This window comes from Artibeus jamaicensis, unplaced genomic scaffold, assembly GCF_021234435.1.
Source record: "Artibeus jamaicensis isolate MK-2021 breed Jamaican fruit bat unplaced genomic scaffold, CSHL_Jam_final scaffold_916, whole genome shotgun sequence".
Classification (NCBI taxonomy): Eukaryota; Metazoa; Chordata; class Mammalia; order Chiroptera; family Phyllostomidae; genus Artibeus; species Artibeus jamaicensis.
In genome coordinates this window covers 23,358,139-23,384,046 of record NW_026522059.1, presented here as the reverse complement: position 1 = coordinate 23,384,046, position 25,908 = coordinate 23,358,139, and the positions used below count along the sequence as shown (strand labels likewise).

Below are 25,908 nucleotides of genomic sequence, written 5' to 3'. Positions count from 1 at the left end.
AAGCCATTCAAAAATTAAGACCTCACATTCTTCATTTAAGAAAGTAAAGTGCTTTTTAAAAAATCGTTGAAATGGCAGTGGCATTTTAAGATGCAAACTCATTTGATGATTCTGTGTCACACTTCAGGAACCCAGGCTCCTGCTTTTCCCTTGTTTGGGAGGGGCAGGGGGAGAAGGTGGGGAAGGCAAGGCTGCATCTTCATGCTTTATCTTCACCCGGGCACACGAGTGGAATGCGGGGCCATTTAGATGAGCATCGGAGGATTGTCTAGAAATTACCACAGAGTTGCTCAGTCAATTAACAGAAATCTTTGGGGATTGTCAAGCTTGGTGTAGCAACTTCACATTTAGGATAAAATAGAATTAAATAAATAAAGCCCGTATTTTCCTTTCTCCTGTGTCTGGGATCAATGAAGGCACTGAGCGCCATCTGCTGGTAATTAGTTCTTCAAAACTTTATTTTCTTACCAAAGTCAGTTGAAATCAAGACTAGGCACATATACACCAGTATATATAGAGAGAGATTTGTGAAGAAAATCGAAGAGTATTGAGGTACTAGAAATAAACCTCACTATATGTGTGTTAGTATGATCCATTGTATAATAATTTTTAAATATTTGCCTTAGGATATAGATTCGGCAACATTTCGAATAAGAAATGAGCTGTTTCCATATTTTAAAATTTACCAGCATGGAAGTTTTAGATATACAGAGGTAATAACTGTGCAAGTTTTCTAAGTTCGCTTAAATCATGACAGGAAAATATCTGCCTGGTACAACAGCGTTTTTAAAAACGAAAAATAAATAACACACCTACCACCACATCCAAGTGTGTATGTGGAAGCATTTAATGAACATGAAAGTTTAAATCTTAGTCATCTTTCATCATTAAACTATAATTTAAATTACATTCTAATTTTCATTAATTTTGTAAGACATTATAAATCAACATGCTTAAGTATAGTCACTCTTTCTTCATGTCTTGTTATTTTTAAAAAAACTACTCTGTAACCGAACATCACTGCCTTGACAAAAGTCTCAAAGGTCGGATGAGAAGGAAATACAGTATTTCTAGAAAGAATTTAACAATGCAAATTAGCATCTGAATGTTTTCGTGCTGTTTCAAATCTACGTCAAGTTTTTGTTCTAATATTTGATATCTCTGAAATTCAAGAAGTACAATAACACCACATGCTCTTGTTGTCTGCATTTCCCACGCAGAAGATCAGACCCATTGCTCCTCGTTAACTTTCTTCTTGAGACCAGGCACAGTAAGAACAGCTGCGTGCGTGTCCCCTCCTGCCATTCCTAGGGAGGGCACTTACTAGTTCTGCTGTAGTGGACAGTACATTGTACAGAAAACACTTAGAAAACCACAGTCAAAACATAAGCATTCATTTAAATTATGTTGTACTAAGAACACTTGACAAGAATTGTGATTCCAGAATTTGAACCATAATAACAAGAGTCGGCCATTGTTCCCAGTAATGCATCGTGAGGCACTAGCCTCCTTAGCTGGAATCGTAAGGAAGGATAACACGTTCTCTTGAAAAAGGAACAGCTTGAAACAAGAAACATCCTCTGGGTAGCGAAGGAATATGAAAAAAGTATTATATAGATATATAATATATATAATATATAGTTATAAAATATCAGCAAGAAGACAGTCTGTTTAATATGGTTCAATATTTTTAATAGTATATTTTGTGAAGAGAACATTAGAGTAAATAGACTTAAAAATGAATAAACTTTGAGAAATTAGGCAATGATGTTGGCTGTTCCTCCTTTTCCTAGTGTCTTCCTTCTGTAGCATCTAAGGGGCAGGATTTCTTCTAAGAACAGGAACTTTCCGACCATTCAAACCCACTGTTGTTGAAACCCGCCTTGTGGAAGGAGACTTTGGGTGGGGCACCTCTACAAGCTCAGGGGCTCTAGGACACGGAAGCCCTCCTTCAGTGGTAGCAGACAGAGGGTGACAAACACAGGTCCCCGCGGGGCTGGGCACAGCCACCCTGTGCACCTACGTGGCCCTGCAGGGGCCTGCCAGCCCTTCAACATACCTGCATAGGAGTCTGCGCTTTTAAACAGACTCACTGGAGAAGTTTAAGGAGCCTCTTCGAATTAAAAAAGGGGAGAAAGGCAAAACAAAGAAGTGTCATGGAAACAGGCAAGCTGCGAAAGGAGTAGAGAGGTTCATTTCCAGACTGATGCTTGAGGGGCTGTCATCAAGATACCACAGTGGATGTTGCACAGAGCAGTGGAAGGAGGAAAGAAAGAAATTAAAAACAGCCTCCTGTGATGAACTTGTGTAATTTATTCCTCTGCAGAGCAGTAGGCACAATGTTTCATTTTCGTTCCCCTCCACCTCATTTCTGAACATTCCCAGGCTAGGCAAGAATGAAAATTAAGCACACCCAACAAACGAGTCGTAATGAACGTGCGGAACGCACTCAGATTATTCATAAGCTTCCAAGTTGTGTGTTTTGGTGGAGATTTCCTCCCTTCTGCTCCTGATTGCCGATGAAGAATGGTGTTTTAACAGGCAGATGGTAAAGACAATTACAGTGAGGGGCTCAGCTGGGAGTTACAGCAGTTTATTGCAAATTATTAGTTGATAAATGCTTTTGTTTACAAGCAGAGTCTTAAGCAGCTTTGTAATCAGTTTATCATGTTCAGGGAGAGTTTTGACAGATCGCTTTTGGGGTGTCATGGCACCTCTTAGCTAGTCATTTAAAATCAGGATGGGCACAGTCAGAGGGGCTACCTCAGGGCACCCTTGGGAGCTCCCGCAGATCAGGACACAGCACACCTTAGAGCAGAGCACGAACCCCAGGAACACTGAACAGACTCCACTGTGTGTCTTTGCCTGACCCCGAGGTAGGTAGGATGCCGGAGCTTCTTCACTTCCTGTTAGTTTAGGTTCTTCCCGGCAGTCTGGACATCTTATTCATAGAGCCAAACTTTCCATACCTCCCCTTCAGCAGAAATCTGGAACTGACCAAGTGATGCTGTTTACTTTTCTGAAAAAGGTGTCCTGTGCTTCCTAAAGGGAAGAGGGAATTATCTCAGCAGGAGGCACTCTCTTAAAGGAAAAAACCAGTTCTGCAAAGAGAATGCACACCCGGAGCCAAAAGGCCTAATGGGGACCTATTACAGGGTTGAGCTGAGAATGCTTTCTGTGATAGAAGGGGCGTTCAGGAAACACCCTGGTGCAGCCAGGCTGGCTTTGATGTCCTGCTTAATGAAATGGGATGGTAGTGCTGCCTATTGGTCACACAGGTTTTAGAATGACCAGGGTGTTCGTGTTTCTTTGTTTCTGAGTGCTGCTCAGACCAATATTACCTGTGGAATGTATGCTAAGTAATAAAGCATGTGATGTTTGCAATGACAGGTAATCTATAGGTGATGTTAAGTACATTTCCAAAATGCTTGCTGAAAGACAGGGCCGTTATTTAGTACTTTCTGCCTTACAGCATTACCAACATTCGCTGGTGTTTTGCAATGCCATAAAGACATAGTTTATAAACCTGAGGATTCAAAGATGTCTCCCTGAAAGGATTCACGTGACCTGGAGGCTATAAACAATTTATGTTACTCACTTTTACATTTCACTCTAATAAAATAAGTTTTGTGGGCTTAATCAAAACAAAAGTATTTAAATAAATAATCATTTATTATCGCTCTTGTAATGGCCATTTTTATTCGTACCTACTGACCATTAATCTACATGTTTTTATTTCCTGGTGTGTTCATTGCTTGTTTTGGCAGCACATATACGAGAGAGAGAGAGAGAGAGAGAGAGAGAGAGAGAGAGAACACTTCTTGGTATTCAGAGAAAACTTATCGGGCTAACAAGGAATTAACTCCTGAAGTCAGAAGCCAGATTTCATAGCTAGAATTATATACCCCATATCCTCTGAAATATGGGATGATCTTTGGAAATTTGAATCCAGCTAATACATTTTAAAGCATAGGTAACATATGTGTAAGAGCAGAATATTTTTTTCTTAACCACAGAAACATGGTTAAGTACCTCTATTCATTTCTCTCCCCAACTCCTGTCATTTCTATTTCAGATTCTCAATTAAGATTGTCCAGTTGTCAGGGTAGAATAAATCTTATTTAAACTGACCACATTGTTTAGTAAAGTTTGTAATTTTAATGTTGGGTTGGCATAAGCTTCCTTTAAAACATTTGGGGGGAAACCGGAGTATAGTTTTTATCCTCATGTCAACACTCAGCACACAATATTCAGTTCCCAATTTTCCAGTTCTTAAGCAATTAAATGTTGTATTGACATCAGAGGAAAGGCTGCCTGCAGAAGAGTTAAAGAATGAAAGCCTTGATATCTTAAATTGTAAATTGTGTTTTAACATAAAGAGCATAAAAAGTTGGTTTTTGATTTCTATAATCAAGTTAATGAAGGATAAATAGCGGATTTGGCAAGTAGTTCTGCTATGTGTCTATCTCTTTTGACTGGAGAAAGCAAAGAAGAATTGTTTAAAAAAAAAAAAAGCCTGTCCTCTCCTTTGGCCCAGATACCAAAGGGACGCTCCAGAGTTGCCGGCCAAGTCTGATTTTTTTCCTCTCTCTCTCCCAGGAGCTGCTCCGATGCTCTATAAAAAGATGTCAGGAGCGCCAGCCTGGGAAAGTTGAATGCCCCAAATGCCCTGCATTGCCTATAAGTACAAATGAAAAATGTTAAAGATAATTTAAAAACAGGAAAGACCTTTTGCAAAATGCTTTTGATTTATTGCTGTGTATCGTGCAGATCTTTATCAATTATTCTCACTCCATTTTATTCAAAAACTATTGTAAACTATGAGTTGGCATGTTGCTGCATACGGAAAAAAGGCATTAATCAACTCTAAATAAACAAGTGCAAGATCTATCTAACAACTATGAAGTAGTTAATACATTTTTAAGCCATTTTATTATAGAAAAGAGGTCTAAAAGAGTAGTGCTTAATTATCTGGACTCCTCTGTGCTGGGCTCCCTTTTGATTGTATTAATGAAGCAGCTGGCCCATTGTTTCCCTTTAATTCCTCTATTGTTTTAAGAATATGTCACAGCTCTTTATTCTTTTATCAGGTGCTGTGCAGGAGGATTCACACAATACCTCATATTCCTACTGTATTTGCCGATGCACAAAGAAACCTCCACCGCGGTTTTCAAAGAAGGGGCACACACATAATTTATAAGTTCTCTTCCTTCCACTACTCCACTGTCAAGAATTTCAACAGTATTGAATTTGAATTCACTATAAAATTTGTATTAAACAATGTGGCTACGTATAGACATACGTACTGTGTTCATGTCGAAACACTGAGATCCGGGCAGTAACACGTGTGATGTTAGAATACGGCAGTTGTTCCACTTTTAGGAAATTATTCTGACCGATGGCTTCCCACTTATGAAAAGATGACATTTCATAAGTGGGCATATCATGTTGGATTTTCAAATTATTTAGCAAAAATTAAAGAGCATAATAATTGAACAAGTAAATAGGCTTGTTTCTTCCACCTCCACAAACATAATGCCCTTGTGAGGGTGTGTTTGTGCGTGTGCCTTAAAGAGCCCGTTTATCCCCAGAAAATGGCTTTAACTTACTTGTGTGCCCAAGATGTATCATGATTTCCTAGACAGACCAGCATGGAATCTTTATAAACTAAACTCAGGTCACCAATTGACCATCTTGTATCACTCATATGAAGGAGGTAGACTTTTAGATAATGCAGAAATAACACTGTACATCTTAAGAGATGAAAATGCCTAGTAAGACAGTATATAATATAACATTTTCTGCCAGAGCTATTTTAAAATGCTGGTTCATTTATACATAATTACTTTTACTCTAAATATCCATGAAAATTGCACCAAAAAAATTACCCATGATAAAATTATCTTGAAGCTCTGATTTATATAGACTTTCCCTTTTTAAAATACACAAGTAGGGTTTTTCTCTGGTTTCTTTTTTTTTCTTTTTCAGATGTCTGTATTTGAGAGACTCTCATTGATTTTTCCCCCTTAGAGTTCCCAGTCTAATAAAGAGAAGTGAGACTTAATGGCTTAATGCGATATAGTAAAACTTACAGAACTTCAACTTTAGAAAAGCTCTTAGCATAAATGATGATTGTCAGCACTTTTTCCATTTTGTATTGCTAGGTGTGTGTGGGTTTTGTTTTTTTTGTTTTCTTTTTAGCTTAAAATAAAGTTTCAAACTGGTATCTCTATCTATGTGCTTAAGGCTCCATCTTTCCTCATATGGAGGTAGAGTAATACAAAATCTAAATGTGATTTAATTGGTTCAATTTGCTGTATATTTTTATGCTAAGCTTAGGTCCCTATCTTGATAAGCCCAAATGTAGTTTTGCTCAAGGTTTACAGCTTCACGTTGCTTGTATTTTCTTATTTTTACAAAGCAAGCGTTCTATCAATCACACAGATAAATTAGAAAGAAGCATGTATAGACATAACACATGGGAAAGATTTTTCAGCGTGCTATGTAATTTATTAACCTGATTTTTACCATTGTAAGAAGCCGTGAGTTGCAGATAGCATGGACAAAGTTAAATGCTTTTATACTGGGTACATTTTGCTTATACAGAACTCTATAGGTATGGTCGAACAATATAATTGAAGCTTTGTCAACTCTGTAACCTAGCAACAGATAATACTGTTAGGTTACTGAATTGCTCCTGGTTGACAAGTAGGGAGTATTTTTGTGTTTATCATGTTTGCTAATGATGGGATCCTTTCCAAAAAGCTTGTCTTAATCTTAATTAGAGTTTATCAGTAGAGGTCTGCGTGACATTGTGCAGACACTGATTTCATAAATAATAAAAAGTGCAAGTGAAAAATTTGGCAGGATGGAGAGATATTTAAGGCCACTGCTTCTAGTAAGAAGAGTGTGAATTTCCAAAATATAATCGAGTTTGAACTGTGACTTTATTCTTTATGATCAAAACTTGTAGTGTACTTCGCTGCAGTTTTGACAGCAATTATGAGAAAAATTTATAAGCTTCCTCTTAGGAACCATATCAGTTTGTACAAGAACTTTGATCATAAACATTACTTAGAACAGCAAGTACATGGTTTTTAAGAACTTCAAGGTCTTAGTAGTTACTACTTTCTGTGGAACCTTGAGCGTATTTGTCCTTTATTGTGACGGGCATGGTATGTGGGTGTGAAGACTGGGAATAGTGAATGCATTTGCAATATTAAGAGACAAAGAGGGACTCTTAAAGTAAGCTTTACATTTGGAGAAAGCCAGGCAGGTATCAGCTGCTTCATGTCCATGAAGTAGGAATGGGATTTTCTTCCCCCTCTGGTTTGCACAGGAAGATCTTTCACACTAGTTTAAGGGGGATCCAGTATTATTGATCATTTCTAATAAGTTACGTACCTTCAAATGATAAAGAATTAAACATTATAAAGCTGCATATAATTTACAAATTAACTGAGTTCCTCACTGGCTTGTTCACTTGAAAGACGATGCTAAGTCATTATATCTTTTTCTCTTTCTGGTTTTCCTCACCTTTTCACTCATTCCCATATTCTTCAAATATTAGGGGAGAAGGGAAATTCAAAGCTATCTTCAAATGTCATTTTCAAAGTTTCAAAACAGACACCTCACTGCTGGATTTTTTTAAACTCATCTATGAAATATTTTATTATGAAGAGACTTTTTTTGTTCATAGAGTTGTACATATTTACTCTGCATAAGTTGCAGATGGTTTACCCATATGCCAGGGATTCTTAACTCTAGAGGTACATTAAGCCCTCTTGGGAGCTTCTAAAAAATTAATGAAGCCCAAACTTCATTCCCAGTTCTTTTGACTTGATCGATCTGCACTGGGACCCAGAAATCGGTGCTGATTAGGAGCAGTCAAGATTGCCAACAATTAAGTAGAATTTTATGCACTTTTAGTATCCAACTGAACTTCTAGTTGAAATAGGAAATTGAACAAACACTGCATTCATATTCAATATCAAATGAATTTAATATGTGTGAAATGTTTTAAACAGTACTTGGCACGAAGTAAGTGCTTTCTAAGTGTTAGTTGTTATAATTGTTTATTAATTGTGTTAAAAGATAACCTGGAGGTACCTCCACATCACGAATATGGACATTATTCTCCAGATTGTCACCATGCATTTAAAAGCTATATCCCATTACTGTGTAATCTTCTTGACACTGTTTCAGAAAGTGAGCCATCTTTTTTCTGACTGAGAGATACACTGAGCCACCCAAGGTGTGGTGCAATGTAGTTCATGAACATCAGCTGGTGCGTGTTGGGACACCTGGTTTTTCATACGGAATCCAGAGTCCAACTGCCTCATTCTGATCTCATCCCTCATGTCCCTTGCCTTCCTCCAATTTCCCTCCAGCTGTGTGACCTTGAATAACTTACCATACTTCCAACCCCATGATCCCGTAGCACATGGTAACCATTTAATGAGTGTGTGATTATTACTATTATTATTAGCATGTTGTTGACAGAAACATTAAAAGTTGCTTACAACTTGATGATAATCAGAGGCTATCTAACCTAGAGCTGTCTTTTCATATGATGTAGGTATAGTGATTCTTTAGTATTACACAGTAACTGATCATTAATTCAAGGTGAGAACTAAAGTTTCTTACCCTCCATTTAAATGCTCTTTCCAGTTCATCTTGGCACTGGGGACAAATAAATTTTCAGTGATTTGGGGTACCAGCTATGCCTCACAATTATTATATCATCCCTTAAACCAAAGTCATTTGCTCTGGAATGTCTGTACAGAGAAAGTCATAAGGGTTTTATCAACTGAACACATATGATATTGCCACGTGTGCACCTACCACCTGTATATAATCCTCTTTGTGTTTGTATCAATATATCATTCATGTGGGTTAGTGCATTGAAAACCCTTTTGGTTTAACTCTAAGGCATTAAGCATACTACTTGTATGGAAGCTGTAGAAAACATCATTTAGATTTCTTCAATTTCGTATCCATAGGGAGTTGACAGGAATAGTTCACTGGCACTCAGAACACAGGCAGAAACCGAAATCAACAGAGTAACCAGGAACTCACAATTTTCAGATCTACACAAGTATCCAAAATTTATTCAAATGAAAATGGTTAATGTGGCCCAGAAAAGTAAACTTCATCTCAGACACTTCATTCCACTAGGGACTGAACTTTCAAGTAGTAGTTTGTGCAAGTAGCTGTACTAGGAAAACTGGGATGGGAGAAGACCTGACTCTCCTTTTGTTTTGAAACATCTCATGTGAAAAATACTTTACTGAGTCAAGATGGCTGCAGAATAGCTGCAAGCTCCATCCACTTGCTCGCAGACCCGGCTGGTCTTGCAGCTAAACCACAGAACAATCAACTCGAAAATCCAGTGGGCAGTGAGTCACAGCATGTATGAGTGGGTGCATATGCGGACAAGAGTGCAGGGAGTGTGCATGAGTGTGCAAGAGCCTGCCCACCTGCAGGGCACCCGGGAGTAGGTGTCTCAGGCTCTCTTAGTAGAGCAACTGCCATCACTGCTGCCCAACCTGGCACTTCTGGCTGTGCAGACTCAGGGCAGCTGCAGATTGGCTCAGGAGCCATGAGCTCTGGGGACTAAGAGAAACAGCTGGGGAGGTGCTGGCTCCAGAAACAGTGCAGTGGGCACAGGCCCGCCCAAGGCTGAAAATCTCTGGAGGAAGCGGGGACAGTGTACCCCCCACTGCCCCATCTTATAGTATTGCTGCAGGACCCTTCCTAATGTTATCTGGGAGAGATCCAGAAAGGAACTTAATCTAAAACTGTTGGAGGCTCTGACAGGCAGTGGCCAGCCCTGACTGAGAGACACTAATATTTGAGGAAGGGGAGCGCATGAAGAATAGGCCTCCAGGGCTCTGTGCCACAGTTTATGGGCCACACAGAAACTTTTTTAAGAGAGGAGCTAAGGTGAGACTCAAGACTTGACAGGGACCAGTGCTCACAAGTGTGTGAGTGTGTGCACAGCAGGTCTGCTAACAAAGAACTGACAGGGATAGAGTCACATTGAAGGGACTGTGGGACCCAACCCAACGTGGCTGGTGAGCAGGAAACTGTTTAGAGTGGAAAATTCAGGCCTGAGCCTCCTGTGAGAGAGAGCAGCAGGCTGAGGACATGATGGTCAGGAGCTTAATGCCTGAGATTTGCAGCAGCCAGGCAGATCCATCAGAGCCAGGTGAATCCAACCCCCACCTGCAGAATTACAGGCTCTGCAGATCAGTGAGGCCTAGCTCAGGAGCCCCCTGCTAGGCACACTTCCACAGGAGAAAGAAAAAAAGCTCTGAAAGGGCCCTTTACCAAACACTGAGCTACTCCGCTCCTTGGGCCCTGATCCACTGAACCAAGCAGAGCAGAGAGATTAGAAACAAGCACAACAAAGCAGGTTGAGGGTCCCTCCCAGCCTCCATGCCTAGATAGAGCTTCTGTCTGCACCAAATAGGAAGGAGCTGCCCCTTTTACTCAGATTGTCTCCTCATAGGAAATGGACAGCTAGTTCACCAGAAACCATACATTATTGGAAAGAATCTGGGATAGACCAAGACAAGTGGCAAGGGAAGGAGGAAACACTCATCTAGCCATCAGCAGGCTAGATGAAGCAGAGAATCAAATCAGCGAGCTGGAGGAGAAGGTAGAAAAAAATTCCCAAACAGCATAACAAAACAAAAAAGGACTCAAAAAGAGTGAAGAGGGTTTAAGGGAACTTCAGGTCAACATGAAACATAAAAATTTTTGTATCATAGTGATACCAGAAGGAGAAGAAAGGAGCAAGGGATAGAAAACCTGTTTGGAAAAGTAGTGACAGAAAACTTTATGAAAGTTAATTTAATGAAAGAAAAAGTCTTGTAAGTCCAGGAAGCCCAGAGGGTGCCAACCAAGATAAATCCAAAGTGGCCCACTCCAGGACACATCATAATTAAAACAGCAAAACTTAAAGATAAAGAGAGAATCTTAAAGGCAGCCAGGGAGAAGCAGATAGTGACATACAGGGGAGCTCTGATAAGGCTATCAGCTGATCTCTCCACAGAAACGCTATACATCAGAAGGGAATGACAAGAAGTATTCCAAGTAATGAAAAGCAAAGGCCTACAACCAAGACTACTCTGCCCAGCAAGGCTGTCATTTAAAAGAAGGCAAAATAAGGAGTTTCCCAGACCAAAAAACAAAAAACAACAGGCTAAAAGAATACATCTCCACCAAACCAGCATTGCAAGAGATGCTAAAGGGAATGCTTTAAGAAAATAGATTATGATGATAGATAGATAGATAGATAGATAGATAGATAGATAGATAGATAGATAGATAGATGATAGATAGGAACACAAGTACAAAGGGAAAAATGTCAATGAATAAGTATGTATCAATAATAACCTTAAGTGTAAATGAATTAAATGCACCAATCAAAAGACATAGGGTAGCTGAATGGATAAGAAAACATGAACTACGTATTGTCTACAAGAGACCCACTTCAGAACAAAAGATCTATACAGACAAAGTGAAGAGAGGGTAGAATATTCCAAGCAAACAGACATGTAAAAAGCTGGGACAGCAATACTTATATCAGAAAAAATAGATTTCAAAACAAAGGCCATAAAAAGAGACACAGAAGGCCACTACACAGTACTGAAGGGAATACCTCTTCAAGAAGATATAACTCTCGTAAACATATACACACCCAACATAGAAGCACACAAATATATAAGGAAAATCTTGGAGGACTTCAAGAAAGATATCAAAAGCAACACACTCATTATAGGGGATTTTAACACCCCATTGTCAAAAATGGATAGATCTTCCAAGCAAAGAGTCAACAAGGATATTGTAGCATTGAACGACACTCTAGATCAAGTCCAGTTCATTGATACCAGTTCGAGGTATACGGAACCTTTCACCCAAAGTTGTCTTAACCCCACTTGTTAATATATCAGCTTTACTGCCTCACTCACGGCAGCACCGTCATCTGGTTCCCCAAACCAGAAGCCTGTGTGTCATTTTCGGCAGCATCTTTTCTCTTACTCATCTGAGTGAGTCCTCTCTCAGTCCTGCTCTTGGATGTGGCCCTTATCTCCCCCACGAGTTACACTTCTCATGGCTGAAGTAGTACAACAGCCTCTGAATGGCCCTCATGGTAACATTTTCCTCCTTCTTTAGTTCACTCTCACTACCCTAAGATCTTTATTCTGGGGACACAGGGGAAGCCTATGTCCCCAAGAATTTGGGGGGGGGGAAGAATTTGTTCATTCATTCACTCAAATAAAAACAGGTCATCTCCCCCACCATGAGGCAGACACAACTGTTTTTGTGTTACAGTCAAAGCTGTCTCATCTGGCTCTAAACTCTTTGTGGGAGGAGGTACTGATTTGTACTGTTTGTCAATTCCAGTGGCAAATGCTACAACTGTCACTATGGTAGATTTTATATTACCAGTGTGGCATCAACCAGCACACAAAATTCCCAACAACTCTGCTCTGCAATCCAGAGCAAGAGGCTCAAGCACATCCCTGCTCATAACCTACATTTCTCCCTCAGCCCCCAAGCTCCAGATTTGCTGGCCTCTGGGCCATCTGAGGACGAGGCAGCCTCCTCCCTAGTCCTGAACTCACATTCATACTCCCTTTTCTGCCACTGATGGTGTACCTGTCAACGTACTTCTGCTCTCACCTCCATTCATGAGTCAGTCAATCATAAAGTCACCTTGGGGGCTTACCTGACTCCCCCAAGAAGCGTCAGTTATTCACTCCTCTCACATTTTCTTTAGCATTAAGAAACAACACCTGCCATGTGGTACTGTAATTTATCTGTTCATTTGTGTGCATTCTAATTGTATAGCTGTGCATGGAGCCGTAGCACCCAGCTGGCACACAGCAAACAATTCGGTGAATAACTGATGAATGAATGATTTGAAAGATGCAAATCGTTCATTTGAAAGACAACTGACTTCCTCATCAAGTCTACACAGTACATTTTCATTCTAATTGAACCTTTAAAAAGATGTGCTCTGACTAAACCGTAAAAGGAGATAAATAGTGATAAAGATAATAAAATGGGAAACCTTACTGAGTGCGTCTGAAGCCGCAGGTATGCATTACAACTGCCAGGCCATTTAATAACACAAAAAAATCATCTTTTGCTTAGTTTCCTTTGCACTTAATATTTGTGAAGATTATTTTATTTATTTATGGGAGCTTTTGTTTCCAAGTATGAGCTCAAGTATGAATCCTCCTCCTGCATAGCTCACTGCTGTGACAAAGAGTAGCTGTGAATGCTACTTCTCTAAAATCTCAATTTCTCCTGGATAACTGAGTTCCAAACCTTCCTTTTCTGAAAAATAGCCATAGCTGGACTTAACAACGATGTCAGCTTATTAATAATGGTAAGTTATTGCTAATAATAGAAGTCATTCCATCCATCTCTGATATGCAGTGACTCTGGAAGAGCAGCCTGTGAAAGAGACCGGAAGGGGCATGCTTTGCTCCGCCCTCCCCACCTCTCTGTTACAGAGACTCACCTAATAAACTGGGTCCCTGAGGAAGGATAAGGTGCCGGTGATTACCTTTGTCTGCAGCTGTAAATAGTTTGGATCTGTATGGACATCAGTGAAGGCAGAGCAGCCAGAAGCATCACCAGCAGATAAAACCCACCATGTGGCACATTGAACATTCACTGATTACACAATCGCGCCATTTAGCTTCTCTGGTTATAAATAAATAAATCGGCCCCAATGTGAATCTGTTTTTTAACTTTGGTAAACTGGTGTGCTTTCAGATACATGAGAGTGAAATGAAAAAGAAATTTCAGTTGTTTTCTAGTCTCTTAGTATATTCGCGTGCCACTTTGAAAGTCTCATGCAGATTTGACATCTGTGATCTCAGCTTCGTTTTTTTTGCATACATGTCATGGATGGTGTTTTGTTTGTTTACCTTTAAAACAATCAGCTGGTTCAATTAAATGTCCAGGTTTCCTCTAGAACAATGTCCCAATCTGTCCATGCAACTCTGCTGTGTCATATGGTATTGTTATCTTCCCCACTAGATTTTTGCCACAAGTTGTTTGAAAACTATAATCCCTTTGAGGGTGGAAAAAATGAAGTGCAGTTGAAAAGATAGTAATGCTGAAAGATAAACAAAGCAGTATTACTTATCAGAATGGGTACAATTTTTGCCTGCTTAATGACTATAATATATAGGCTAGCAATGTATACACAGTGAGGAGGGAAAAGCTTTATAACATATCAAGTATTGCCACATTATTTCAGCTATAACTGTATAGGATACGTATCTAGGCCTGAGAATGTAGATAACAAAATATAAGTGCTCTGCCTGTCTAAACATGTTAAATAAATGAGCATCCACTATCACATTCCAATACATTAGAAGATGTACTTGCATAGTTAATTTTCTTTTTAATGCACCACACATGATCATTTGAAGCACAGAGCCAGAGTATATCTCAGTGTTTGAAGAAAGAGTTCTTTTCATTTAAACAAATCTTTATTTAAATAAGCCTTTTTGAAAAGGATCTTCGGCATATCTCCTCCTCGGGAAGTTCAATCACGGAAAACGGAGATAAAGAAGCCACATTTTAAGGAACACTATATAAGTAAAGATCACTGAGCCAATAAAGAAAATAATGTCAGCAGACATAAAGAGCATGAAACTAACTGACTTTTAAAATTTTCTAGATTTTAGTAGCTTCTGTTTACTTTTTTGTGATTTTGGACATCTGGTATCCATATAATAAAGTGTTTGGGGAAGAGTGTGTGAGGGAGGGTAGGAGGGAGGTAAAGGGAAATAAACTTCTTACTTCCAGAAGGTACAAAAAGAGTAGCTTCTAAGGCTCACCTGGAGTAAATTTCTTCAGTTGGATCCCTACCATGCTTGTTCTTAGGATACCATGTAATAACCTGGTTAATGATTAAGGCAAGAAGTTGACAGAACTTGCTATAGATTATGTCTATACTTGGTTCTTAGTCTTTTCTCACTATTGGTCACTGAACAGTTCATTTAATGCAAGGAGTACAATTTCCCCCATTGGAGGGAAGTACAGCTGTTCTCTTGATCAAACACTGCCTAGAAACTTCTATGAAAAACATGAGAAAGTTCTATTTACATCCATCTAATGTACAGCAGACTCAAGCATTCTATGTCAATTCTATCTTTCTCTCTTTTTCTCCCCCACCCTTCTTAATAGGAGGTCAGCTCTGGTGCACAACTACAAAGGTCATCTCCGAGGGTGAAGAGCTAATTGCCTTTGTGGTGGATTTTGACTCAAGGCTACAAGCTGCTAGTCAGATGACTCTTACAGAAGGGATGTACCCCGCACGCCTGCTGGACTCAATTCAGCTGCTTCCTCAGCAAGCTGCCATGGCTTCTATTTTGCCTACAGCTATTGTCAATAGTAAGTGCCGAGCGCAATAGCCCAGTACAATACTTTTGTGGCGGTGATGGTATTTATGGGAGAGGGAAAAAAGTATCTACTGATAGGCAGCCAGGGACACACGTTTTTCTCCAGTGTTGTGATTTCATTTTATCTTCTAAGAGAGAGAAAGAGAGAGAGAGAGAGAGAGAGAGAGAGAGTGTGTGTGTGTGTGTGTGTGTGTGTTTGCTTCTCCCATTCATTTCTGGTTGAGTTCCTGAATGTTACACACAAAGCTGACATTCTAAACCAGTTAAACAACATTCAGGGCTACTTAGCTCTAAGAAACCCAACAGCTTTCTTGATGCTCCTAGATAGAATGATTTTGGTATTCTTTAAGAGCAGCAGTTAAAAACTTAAAGAAAAGAATGCAAATCAAATTTTGATTAGGTATACTGATGAAGAGGAAATTTGGCCTGGATAAATCAAGGCATCAGCAAATGCAAAAAAAAATAGATAAGAATAGAAAGAAAAATACATATCAGCTTAGAATACTTTATATGGAGGATTTTTAAATATGCCCTGACAGATACCCTTTTATATTTTGTTAAAATGACTGTTGAACTTAGAATGTATTCCTTGAACATACAAAGTGACACTTCATATGACAAAAAATCAGGGACCCAGGAATCTGAAGATCTGAGTTATACACTCAGCTCTGCTTTTATCTAGTTCTGTGAGAAAACATGACTAGCAGTTTTATCTCAAGAGGAGAATAGATTCTACAGCTAGTAGGTAAGTGAAATATTTCATTTAGTCAAAAATGTCCTTGAAAATCCCCGAGACTCTGACTGATACAGAAGAGAAACCTATAGACTGCAGTGTTGTCTTGATATTTATATTTACGTGTGTGTGTATGTGTATATATATATATCTGTATATAGTTGTTGAACAACAATATAGTTCATATATATTCATATTTATATATTCACATATATTCATATATATATTCAACAACAACTGTGTTCTTGCTGTAACATCATCCTTTAAAATAAAGAAATTCTCAGGTGTATCTGGAATTAGTCTGCATCCAACCAGTGGACCCAACCCAACCTACTAGTTACTTTCTTTAAGACCCTTGTTTTGATGCAGATAGTAGGGAACATGAAATAGCAGAGGCCCAACTTGAATTTAAGGGAAAAAAGCTTTGCCTTCAGGGATACTAGGGGTACCTTATATTACTGTGAAGCTCCAATATGTGAATGTTAATTCTAATTATATTTAAGATTGTACTTTGCTTCTGTAGCAAGGTAACTATTAATCCCAAATACATCAGCATAGATGCATTCAACCTTCTCACTCTGAAGTTAGCTAATCAGCCAAACAGATCCTGCTTTGCCTGGACACTCTATTAAACAATGTGGTTCTCTGAATAGTGTAAATGTAACTCACTTGGTGGGAGGGAGTAAGTAATAGACAGTGGTAGCATATAATCTTGTATATAATTTAATTTGAAATTCTATATTGCACTTGCTGTTCTTACTTCTCATTCACTGGTTTTGGGTCCTTAGTTTTCTCCTTATCTTTACAACACCATCTTTTTCACTATCATGGGTTTCACCAACTATGCCACTCACAAGTCACAAATCAGCTGTTTCTGCCAAGTTTCAGGCCCCTGTTGTGCCCTTCCCCATGTTCCTCTGTATTTCTTACAGGAATTTCAAATCCTATGTATATAATGTGACCAAATATCCCAGTGTGCCTGGATTAGTCCCAGTTTATAGTGTGATCTGGCATCCCTCTGATTGGTGCCCCTTTTCATTATAAAAAGTGCCAAGTTTGCTCAATACAGTGTTAGTTTTTGTCACCCAATATGTGCCGTGGCCTTACCTCAGCACCTCTCTGTCACTGGCTCCTCTAAAAATGAATGGAATAGCAATGGGAACCGAGGAGATACACTGTCCTCTGCCCTAACACCCAAAGCAGTAACTTCTCTTCCTCTCTGTCCCCCTTGCCATTGAGGCATCTGGAACAGATGTCTTACACTAGGTTCCAGTCCCAGTTCACCCACTTATGTGATCATGAGCAAGTTACGCAGCCTCAGTTTCCTCACCTATAAATGGGTGAAGGGGAAAATCACACACATGGAGAAATTTTTCATGAGTGAATACATGAAAATGCATATCGTAACATGACTTCATAAATATGACATGGCTTTAGCTACAACACAAACTGTCACATTTCACTCAGATTACTGTGTTTACCTCCTACCAGTCAAGTCTTCCTTCCAAATTCTGTACCTTCAAAACTGGCTCTTAAAATTCATATCTGAGTCTGTCAGTCTCTTGCTTAAAATGATTCAGTAATTCTCCTGTAACCACTGAGATAAAAACCTAAACTTCTGAAGACGGCTTTAGGGTCTTTGATAGTCTGCCCCTGCTTTCTACAGCCTCATCTGTCCAGGGTCCATTGTGCGCCTTGCCTGAGCCACAGAGTCTGCCAGCCTTCCTTCCCCCAGGCCTTCTCTCAAGCTACCATGGCTTCCCCCGAGCTGTCCCTTGGTCGGGAAGACCCATCCCTCTTCTTCACTTGACCAATTGCATCCTTCACAACTCAGCTAAGGCACGTCATCATGTTCCCTCTAAATCTTCATCTGACTTTCCCCTCTTTCCAGCAAATGAGTTCTTTCACCAGTCCAGGGTCTGTTTTTTATGCTTAACACACACCTCAGGCACCTCCATTGTAACAGTCATCTTGTGCTAATTACAATTCTTACCTGACCATTGGTTCATCAACCCCAGGAGACTATGAGGTCCTTAATGGCACACAACACACTATAAAGTCTAGCACAGAGTAAGTACTCTGTAATTAATTTATTAAATGAAAAAATGATGTCAGGGATTGGCATCAGGCAAACTACAAGTCAGCCATAAGATACTTAAACTTAATTAACCAAAGAAACCAATCCACATTGCCATTTATTAGTGCATATACTTCTAAACCATATATACAGTTTCAGTGAATTAAAATTAATCTGCTTTGGTTTTATTGAGTGTTGGCATCTCCCAAGGTACCAATTTCTAGAGTCTGTAGGAAGGTGAATGCATCGAGTGTAGAATTTCTTACTCCTGTTCTGTGGAGCAACACCATTCACAACTGCACTCATCACTCACTGTCTCATTGCCTAATTCAGAACCTGAGAGCAATCTCTGAGACAGATTGAACCAAATGCTGCTTAACCCCCAAATGTGCGGCAGCTGATATGTCCCTGTGTTTTTGTCTACAGAGGATATATTCCCTTGCAAGTCCTGTGGCATCTGGTATCGGAGTGAGCGGAATCTGCAAGCCCATTTGATGTACTATTGCAGTGGGAGGCAAAGGGAAGCTGCTCCGGTGTCGGAAGAAAATGAAGACAGTGCTCCTCAGATTTCCAGCCCGTGTCCCTTCCCGCAATGCACCAAGAGTTTCTCCAATGCCCGAGCCCTAGAGATGCACCTGAACTCCCACAGTGGTAAGTGCCTCCTGTGTTTCCTCTTTTGCTCCAGGACACTCCATTCTTTCTCTACATACATCTATTTATACATGCACACACACGTACCTATATCTGTATCTAATTATATTTATAAAATCAAAGTCTAACTTGCTGAACCAGCTGGTTGTGTCACTTACATTCGACTCAAAGGACTTGGGTCGGAATTTTTTTTTAACATCTACTGTCCTCAGGTTGCAGGCAAAATCATTCTATTTTGTTTTCAACTGAAGTAAAACCATCATTTTTGAAAAATCTCAACACCCTTCATAGATTGTCGCTACCATTCATTGATTTAAGTGTCTGTCAAGTGGCCTTTGCGAACTGACCATACTGTTTCCCATGGCAGGAAAAAACTGGTAGGTACATAAAAAATAAGTATTTGCTGAATTGGAATAAAGCTGTTATTTTGATAGAGCCAATTAAAATCACACTTGAGAGAAATTAACTTTTAAATATGGTTCTGTAAAATGCTCTTGACTTCCAGAGCATGCATCATAACAGCTTAGTTGATTTTTATGACATAAAGTCACTTTTAGTCTTATGTTTTAAAATTCCTTAAGAAAATTAGATGAAAAACAAATGCTTGTTTTTATTTTTTTTAAGCCTGCTCTTAACAGCGAGGTGGCAACTCTTCCCGTTTATCTTGGAACTGTATGCCCAATTGTATGCCCAAATATCATCACATATTTTCAAAAGTAAAGCCAACTAAATAGACAAAGTTATATTAACTTGAGATATTTCTAGGAACATTCCTGGGTAGGGCAAACCAATGTTTGGCAATCATAGCTCTTCAGCGCTTGTAATACAAAATGTGTAGGCTGCTTGTGGGTGACTTTCTTCACTCTTTTTGTTTGGGTTGAATAAATAAAAAACTGAAATTGGTGCTGAGTTTTAAAAAAACCACCAGTTCCAACCTCTATCGTTCTAGCACAGTCCAAGCTTTCATCTTTGAACCTATAGAGATAGTGAGGTCCCTTCCCCTACAAAGGGGCTGTCTTTACCTTGGTGGGAAAGCAGGGAGAACGGGAACAGCTTAGTTGTCTCAGATGGTGAGTCAAGCCATGTACAAAACAGAAACTGAGGTGCAGGGATCTTTCCAGATCAATAGAATAATGACTATTGGATTAGTTAAGAAGAAAAAGAGAGGAATAAGAAGTTCCTTTAGATCTGAGTTTTTTCTACTGTGTTGCCAGCTTATAAATACATAAAAGGCAATTCTCATCTTAGTCTAGAGTACAAAGAGGGTGAGCCAAGCCTGCTTTAACTGTAAACCAACAAATGGGAACTAGAGTGAACCTTAGTGAGGAGAAGTGTCTAGATTCCAATTCCAATTCCAATTCTTTGGGGGAGGGGAGTCCCCTTCTCCTCCATCAAGCAATTATCTGGAAACCAACCGTGTGTGCTGCAGTTCACCTCAATTCTGACACTGTCTTCCAAAAGCCGGCATCAGATCTCCAGGTTAAGAACACAACACTGCTCCACCCCAGTTCAGATGTCAGCTGAAGCAAGTCCCAATTGTTGCTGGTGCTTCAGACCAACAGCTGTCTATAAAGCAGGGGTTGCCAAGACCCCTTCCTTGGGTTTGATTAGTCTGTTAGAGTGGCTCACAGAACTTAGGAAACCCGCTTACACACTGGATTACCAGTTTATTGTTAAAGAATATAACTCTGGAACACAGAAGAGATGCATCAGGCAAGGTATGGGGAAAGGATGAGGAGCTTCCATACCTTCTCAGAGTATCCTATTCTCCCCTAATCTACGCATGTCCACCAACCCCGAAGCTCTTCCAGCGCTATCCTTTTAGTTTTCAATAAAGGTTTCATTACATAGACATGATTGATTAAATCTTTGGCCATTGGCAATTGAGCTTATCCTCTAGCCCCTCCACCCTCTCCCAGGAGGTCGGGGGTCAAGGAAGTGTAAAAGTTTCAATGGATCCCTTTTCCAGGCAACAAGCCTCCCATCCTTAGGTACCTAGGGGCTCTCCAAAGGTTGCCTCATTAACATAATAAAAGACACCTTGCTTACTTATGAAGGCAATTCCAAGGATTTTAGAAGCTGTGAGCCAGGAGCCTTGGACAAAGGCCAAATATATATAAGAAATTTGGTCATTCAGATGACCAAATATATATTTCTTAGAAATCACATTATCTCAGTGAGGTTTAACCACAAGTCATTGGTAATATTCAAAATAATTAATAACTGATTAGAAATAGGCTACGGTGATCAATCTGCATGGATGTTGGTCTGAAATGACTTGTATTGTACACTGGTGTCTCCCAGCTGAACGTCAGCCCTGGAGAGAGATAAATCATGTTCAGCAAAACCAATAAATAAAAATCTAGCACTGTACCAAAGATAACTTAGGTTATTAATTACTTTGCAAAATGGTGCCTATTTGGATTCTTTTGAATAAATACCTAATGTAGAGCGCTGAGAATCATTTGATTTCCACGTAGGTTAGCAATATCAACTCTGATGAATGCCTACTTCTTCCTGATGTAGAACATACTACTGTTGTAAGAAGTTATTGGATTACAAATGATAAAACCTGAGATTCAGTCATGGTTCCATTAATGAATAGCTTTATTTTCATAATCAATTACCTTAGCATCTTTGAGTTTATTTCCTGACCTGTAAATTGGGGACAGTGATTCAATAATACACATGAAAGTGATTTGGAAACTATAAAGTGCTATTACTGTTCTCGTACATGGTGAAAAGATGTTCCAGGAAAAAAGTTAACACCACAAATGAGATTCTGACACAGTATTTCAACTCATTCCTATTGTATTGAAGACATTAGGTCATTAGTAAAGGTTCATAATCATTACAAAACCAACAGGTGAGGTTCTCAGTATTCTTGTTTTGTCTGTCTCTCCAGGAGTGAAAATGGAAGAATTCCTCCCGCCGGGTGCCAGTCTCAAATGCACCGTCTGCAGCTACAACGCTGATTCTGTGATCAACTTTCACCAGCACCTGTTCTCCCATCTCACTCAAGCTGCCTTCCGATGTAACCACTGCCACTTCGGCTTCCAGACTCAGAGGGAGTTACTGCAGCACCAGGAGCTCCACGTTCCCGGAGGCAAGCTTCCCAGAGAAAGTGACATGGAACACTCTCCCAGTGGCACCGAAGACAGCCTGCAGCCAGCCACCGACTTGTTGACCAGAGGCGAACTCCCTCAGAGTCAAAAGGCCATGCAGACTAAAGATGCGAGCTCTGACACCGAGCTGGACAAGTGTGAGAAAAAGACTCAGCTCTTTCTCACTAACCAGAGACCAGAGATACAGCCTACAACAAATAAACAAAGCTTTTCTTACACGAAAATAAAGTCTGAGCCCTCGAGTCCAAGACTTGCCTCATCTCCAGTCCAGCCTAGCATTGGGCCTTCTTTCCCTGTGGGTCCTTTTCTCTCTCAGTTTGCTTTTCCCCAAGACATCACTATGGTCCCTCAAGCTTCAGAGATCTTAGCCAAGATGTCTGAGCTGGTACACCGGCGACTGAGGCACGGAAGCAGTAGCTACCCTCCTGTTATTTATAGCCCCTTGATGCCCAAGGGGGCTACTTGTTTTGAGTGTAACATAACATTCAATAATTTGGATAATTATCTAGTGCACAAAAAACATTATTGCAGCAGCCGATGGCAGCAGATGGCCAAGTCCCCAGAGTTCCCGGGTGTTTCAGACAAGATGCCTGAGGCTGTGAGTCCCAACACTGGCCAACCTTCCATAAACCTTCTCAACCCAGCCGCTCATTCTACTGATGCGGAGAATCCACTGCTTCCGACATCCTGCATCAATTCTTCCACCGTTTTAGATTTAATTGGGCCAAATGGGAAGAGCCACGACAAGGATTTTTCCTCTCAAGCTAAGAAGCTCTCCACCTCCAGTAGCAATGATGATAAAATTAATGGAAAAACTGTTGATGTGAAAAATCCCAGTGTCCCCTTAGTGGATGGAGAAAGTGACCCAAATAAGACTACCTGTGAAGCTTGCAACATTACCTTCAGCCGGCATGAAACATACATGGTCCATAAGCAATACTATTGCGCAACACGCCATGACCCACCGCTCAAAAGGTCGGCTTCCAGCAAAGTGCCTGCCATGCAGAGAACCATGCGCACACGCAAGCGAAGGAAGATGTATGAGATGTGCCTACCTGAACAGGAACAAAGGCCCCCACTGGTCCAACAGCGATTTCTTGACGTAGGCAACCTCAGCAATCCTTGTACCTCCACTCAAGAACCCACCGAAGGGCTAGGAGAGTGCTACCACCCAAGATGTGATATCTTTCCAGGAATTGTCTCAAAGCACTTGGAAACTTCTCTGACGATCAACAAATGTGTTCCGGTTTCCAAATGTGACACTACTCATTCCAGTGTTTCCTGCCTAGAGATGGATGTGCCCATAGATCTCAGCAAAAAGTGTTTATCCCAGTCTGAGCGGACGACTACGTCTCCCAAAAGGCTGCTGGACTACCACGAATGCACTGTGTGCAAGATCAGCTTCAATAAGGTAGAAAACTACCTGGCCCACAAGCAGAATTTCTGTCCGGTCACTGCCCACCAGCGTAATGACCTGGGTCAGCTCGACAGCAAAGTGTTTCCAAATCCAGAGAGCGAACGAAACAGCCCTGACGTCAGCTATGAGAGAAGCATAATAAAATGTGAGAAAAATGGGAATCCGAAGCAGCCTTCCCCCAATGGAAACTTATTTTCATCACACTTAGCCACTCTGCAAGGCCTGAAAGTCTTTAGTGAAGCCGCTCAGCTCATTGCTACAAAAGAAGAAAACAAACATTTGTTTCTTCCACAATGCCTTTATCCCGGAGCAATAAAGAAGGCAAAAGGAGCCGACCAGCTTTCTCCATACTATGGAATAAAGCCCAGTGATTATATTTCTGGTTCACTTGTCATCCATAACGCTGACATAGAGCAAAGCACAAATGCGGAAAATGAATCTCCTAAAAGTCAGGTTTCCTCAAATGGGTGTGCTGTGCCGAAGAAGGATTCCCTGCCTTTGTTGCCCAAAAACAGAGGCATGGTAATAGTTAATGGTGGACTGAAGCAGGATGAGAGACCCGCCGCCAACCCACAGCAAGAGAACGTTTCCCAGAATCCTCAGCATGAAGAAGGCCACAAATCTCCCTCTTGGATCTCTGAGAACCCGTTAGCCACAAATGAGAACGTCTCACCAGGAATCCCGTCTGCGGAGGAACAGTTGTCTAGTATAGCAAAAGGTGTGAATGGTTCCACCCAGGCTCCAAGCAGCGGGAAATACTGCCGGCTGTGTGACATCCAGTTCAACAACCTCTCAAACTTTATAACTCACAAGAAGTTTTATTGCTCATCACATGCAGCGGAACACGTCAAATGAAATAACTAACTAAATAAACATCTGCCACCTTTGGTACCAGTGTTAATATGTTGTTCTACCCAGTCCAAAAAAAAAAAAAAGCTGTTTGAATTATATCTGGGCAATCAGGAGACACTTCATCATGGCTGAGTGGAAGACTTAAGGTGTAATTTCATTACAGTCCATTAGTAAAGTGTATTATTGGTGCCATTTTCAAAAAATTAATTTATTTTACCAGCAGTATTCATAGCTGTGGTTATGTTATTTTTTATTTAAAAACTTTATATTAAAGTCATTTGTAATGTAATTGTATAGTTATTGTGTAGCACATATGGTTTGCACTGTATAGTAGCTTTTAAAGAAAATAGTCACAAACAATACAGAAAAGCATTTTAGAAATAGCTTCAAAAGCACTTGTGTATCTTGATTTCTTCTTATATGCTGTTGCAGATATATACGTATATGCTAAAATATAACTTGCAAAGATGTTCTAAGTATACATGCTATAAGTTCGCCTTAAGATTTCAATTCTTGGATAATCAGGCTCCGTTTGCACTTTATATTTTAGCAAATACAGTCTCTTAGTCACTAGGCTTTGCATTTGTATGTAGCCGTATGTTTCTGTCCATTTTCTTAATCTTAAACATGTATGTTAAATGAAGATGGCAATTTTTTTCTTGTATAGTACTTGTATTTTCTTTCGCTGATGCAGCTCTCTGTCTCAATTTTTAAACCTTTGCTGTTAAATGCAATACTTTATAAAGAATGAACAAAATTACTGGAAGCAGTATTGTAAGTAAATGAGGTAGTATTAATCAGTTTTATCTTTTGAAAGGCACAGTCTAAATCGAAACCCTGAACTCAATGCTGCAAGTATGAATTTAATTCATATATAAGATCTATTTAAATATAAGAGTAGCAATACTGCACCTGGTGATCACAAAGATAATGTTCTACTTCTGATAGAAATAATTTCTCAACAAATGTTGTTACTATGCATGTATATGGATGGAATAAAATTCCAGATTGTTGGAGATGTTTCGTGTACTTTCTTCCTTTAAAATATAAGGGAAACCTTATAAATGATGAGAAAAAGTTCAAAACATCATTAATAGCTATGATAACAGGGTGTCAAACCAGTACAGCAATAGATTGTCCTTTTTATGGTCCTAATTTATATAACTTATTGTATTAAAATGAACTGGAAACTCCAGGCTAAGGAACTAGAAAGGTTCTTCATTTTAACTGTATATAGTAAGCACTATCTTTCTGTTCTCCATCCCCCCAACCAGTGCAGCACAGAAAAAGAACCATTCCATGAGTGTCTAAAAGGCTTACAAAGTCTACACACAGGAATCAGCACAAACGTTTATCAAACGCACCCAACTTTTAGATAGACTTTACCAGAGAAAGGGGATGGTAAAGCGACAATACATTTTGAGAAAGGGGATGGTAAATCGACTCGGATGAGTGGAAGATGCATGTGTTTCCTGCTTGCAATTTGTAAAAGACTAGACTTCACACATCTCATTTGTACATTCAAAGGGGGCCTGGGGAGGAGTGTGGTTCATGGAGGATCTCATGGACTCCCCAGAGGGGTTGAGATGTGATTTAATAGGCAGGACGACACCACT

The 25,908-nt window shown here is 39.9% G+C and overlaps 1 protein-coding gene and 1 pseudogene across 2 annotated transcripts in view; one reads left to right on the top strand and one right to left on the bottom strand.

Moving 5' to 3' along the window:
- The window catches only part of LOC119040382 (60S ribosomal protein L12-like), a 51,799-nt pseudogene extending 43,369 nt beyond the window's left edge, over positions 1-8,430 (bottom strand).
- The window catches only part of ZFPM2 (zinc finger protein, FOG family member 2), a 443,641-nt gene extending 418,331 nt beyond the window's left edge, over positions 1-25,310 (top strand). For both annotated transcript variants that reach the window (XM_037133398.2, XM_037133397.2), the window contains 3 exons: positions 15,223-15,429; positions 18,674-18,898; positions 21,804-25,310. In XM_037133398.2, the coding sequence (XP_036989293.2) occupies positions 15,223-15,429; positions 18,674-18,898; positions 21,804-24,295 (2,924 nt within the window). In that variant the 3' untranslated portion in view covers positions 24,296-25,310. The remainder of the gene's footprint in view (positions 1-15,222; positions 15,430-18,673; positions 18,899-21,803) is intronic.
- The last annotated feature ends 598 nt before the right edge of the window (positions 25,311-25,908 follow it).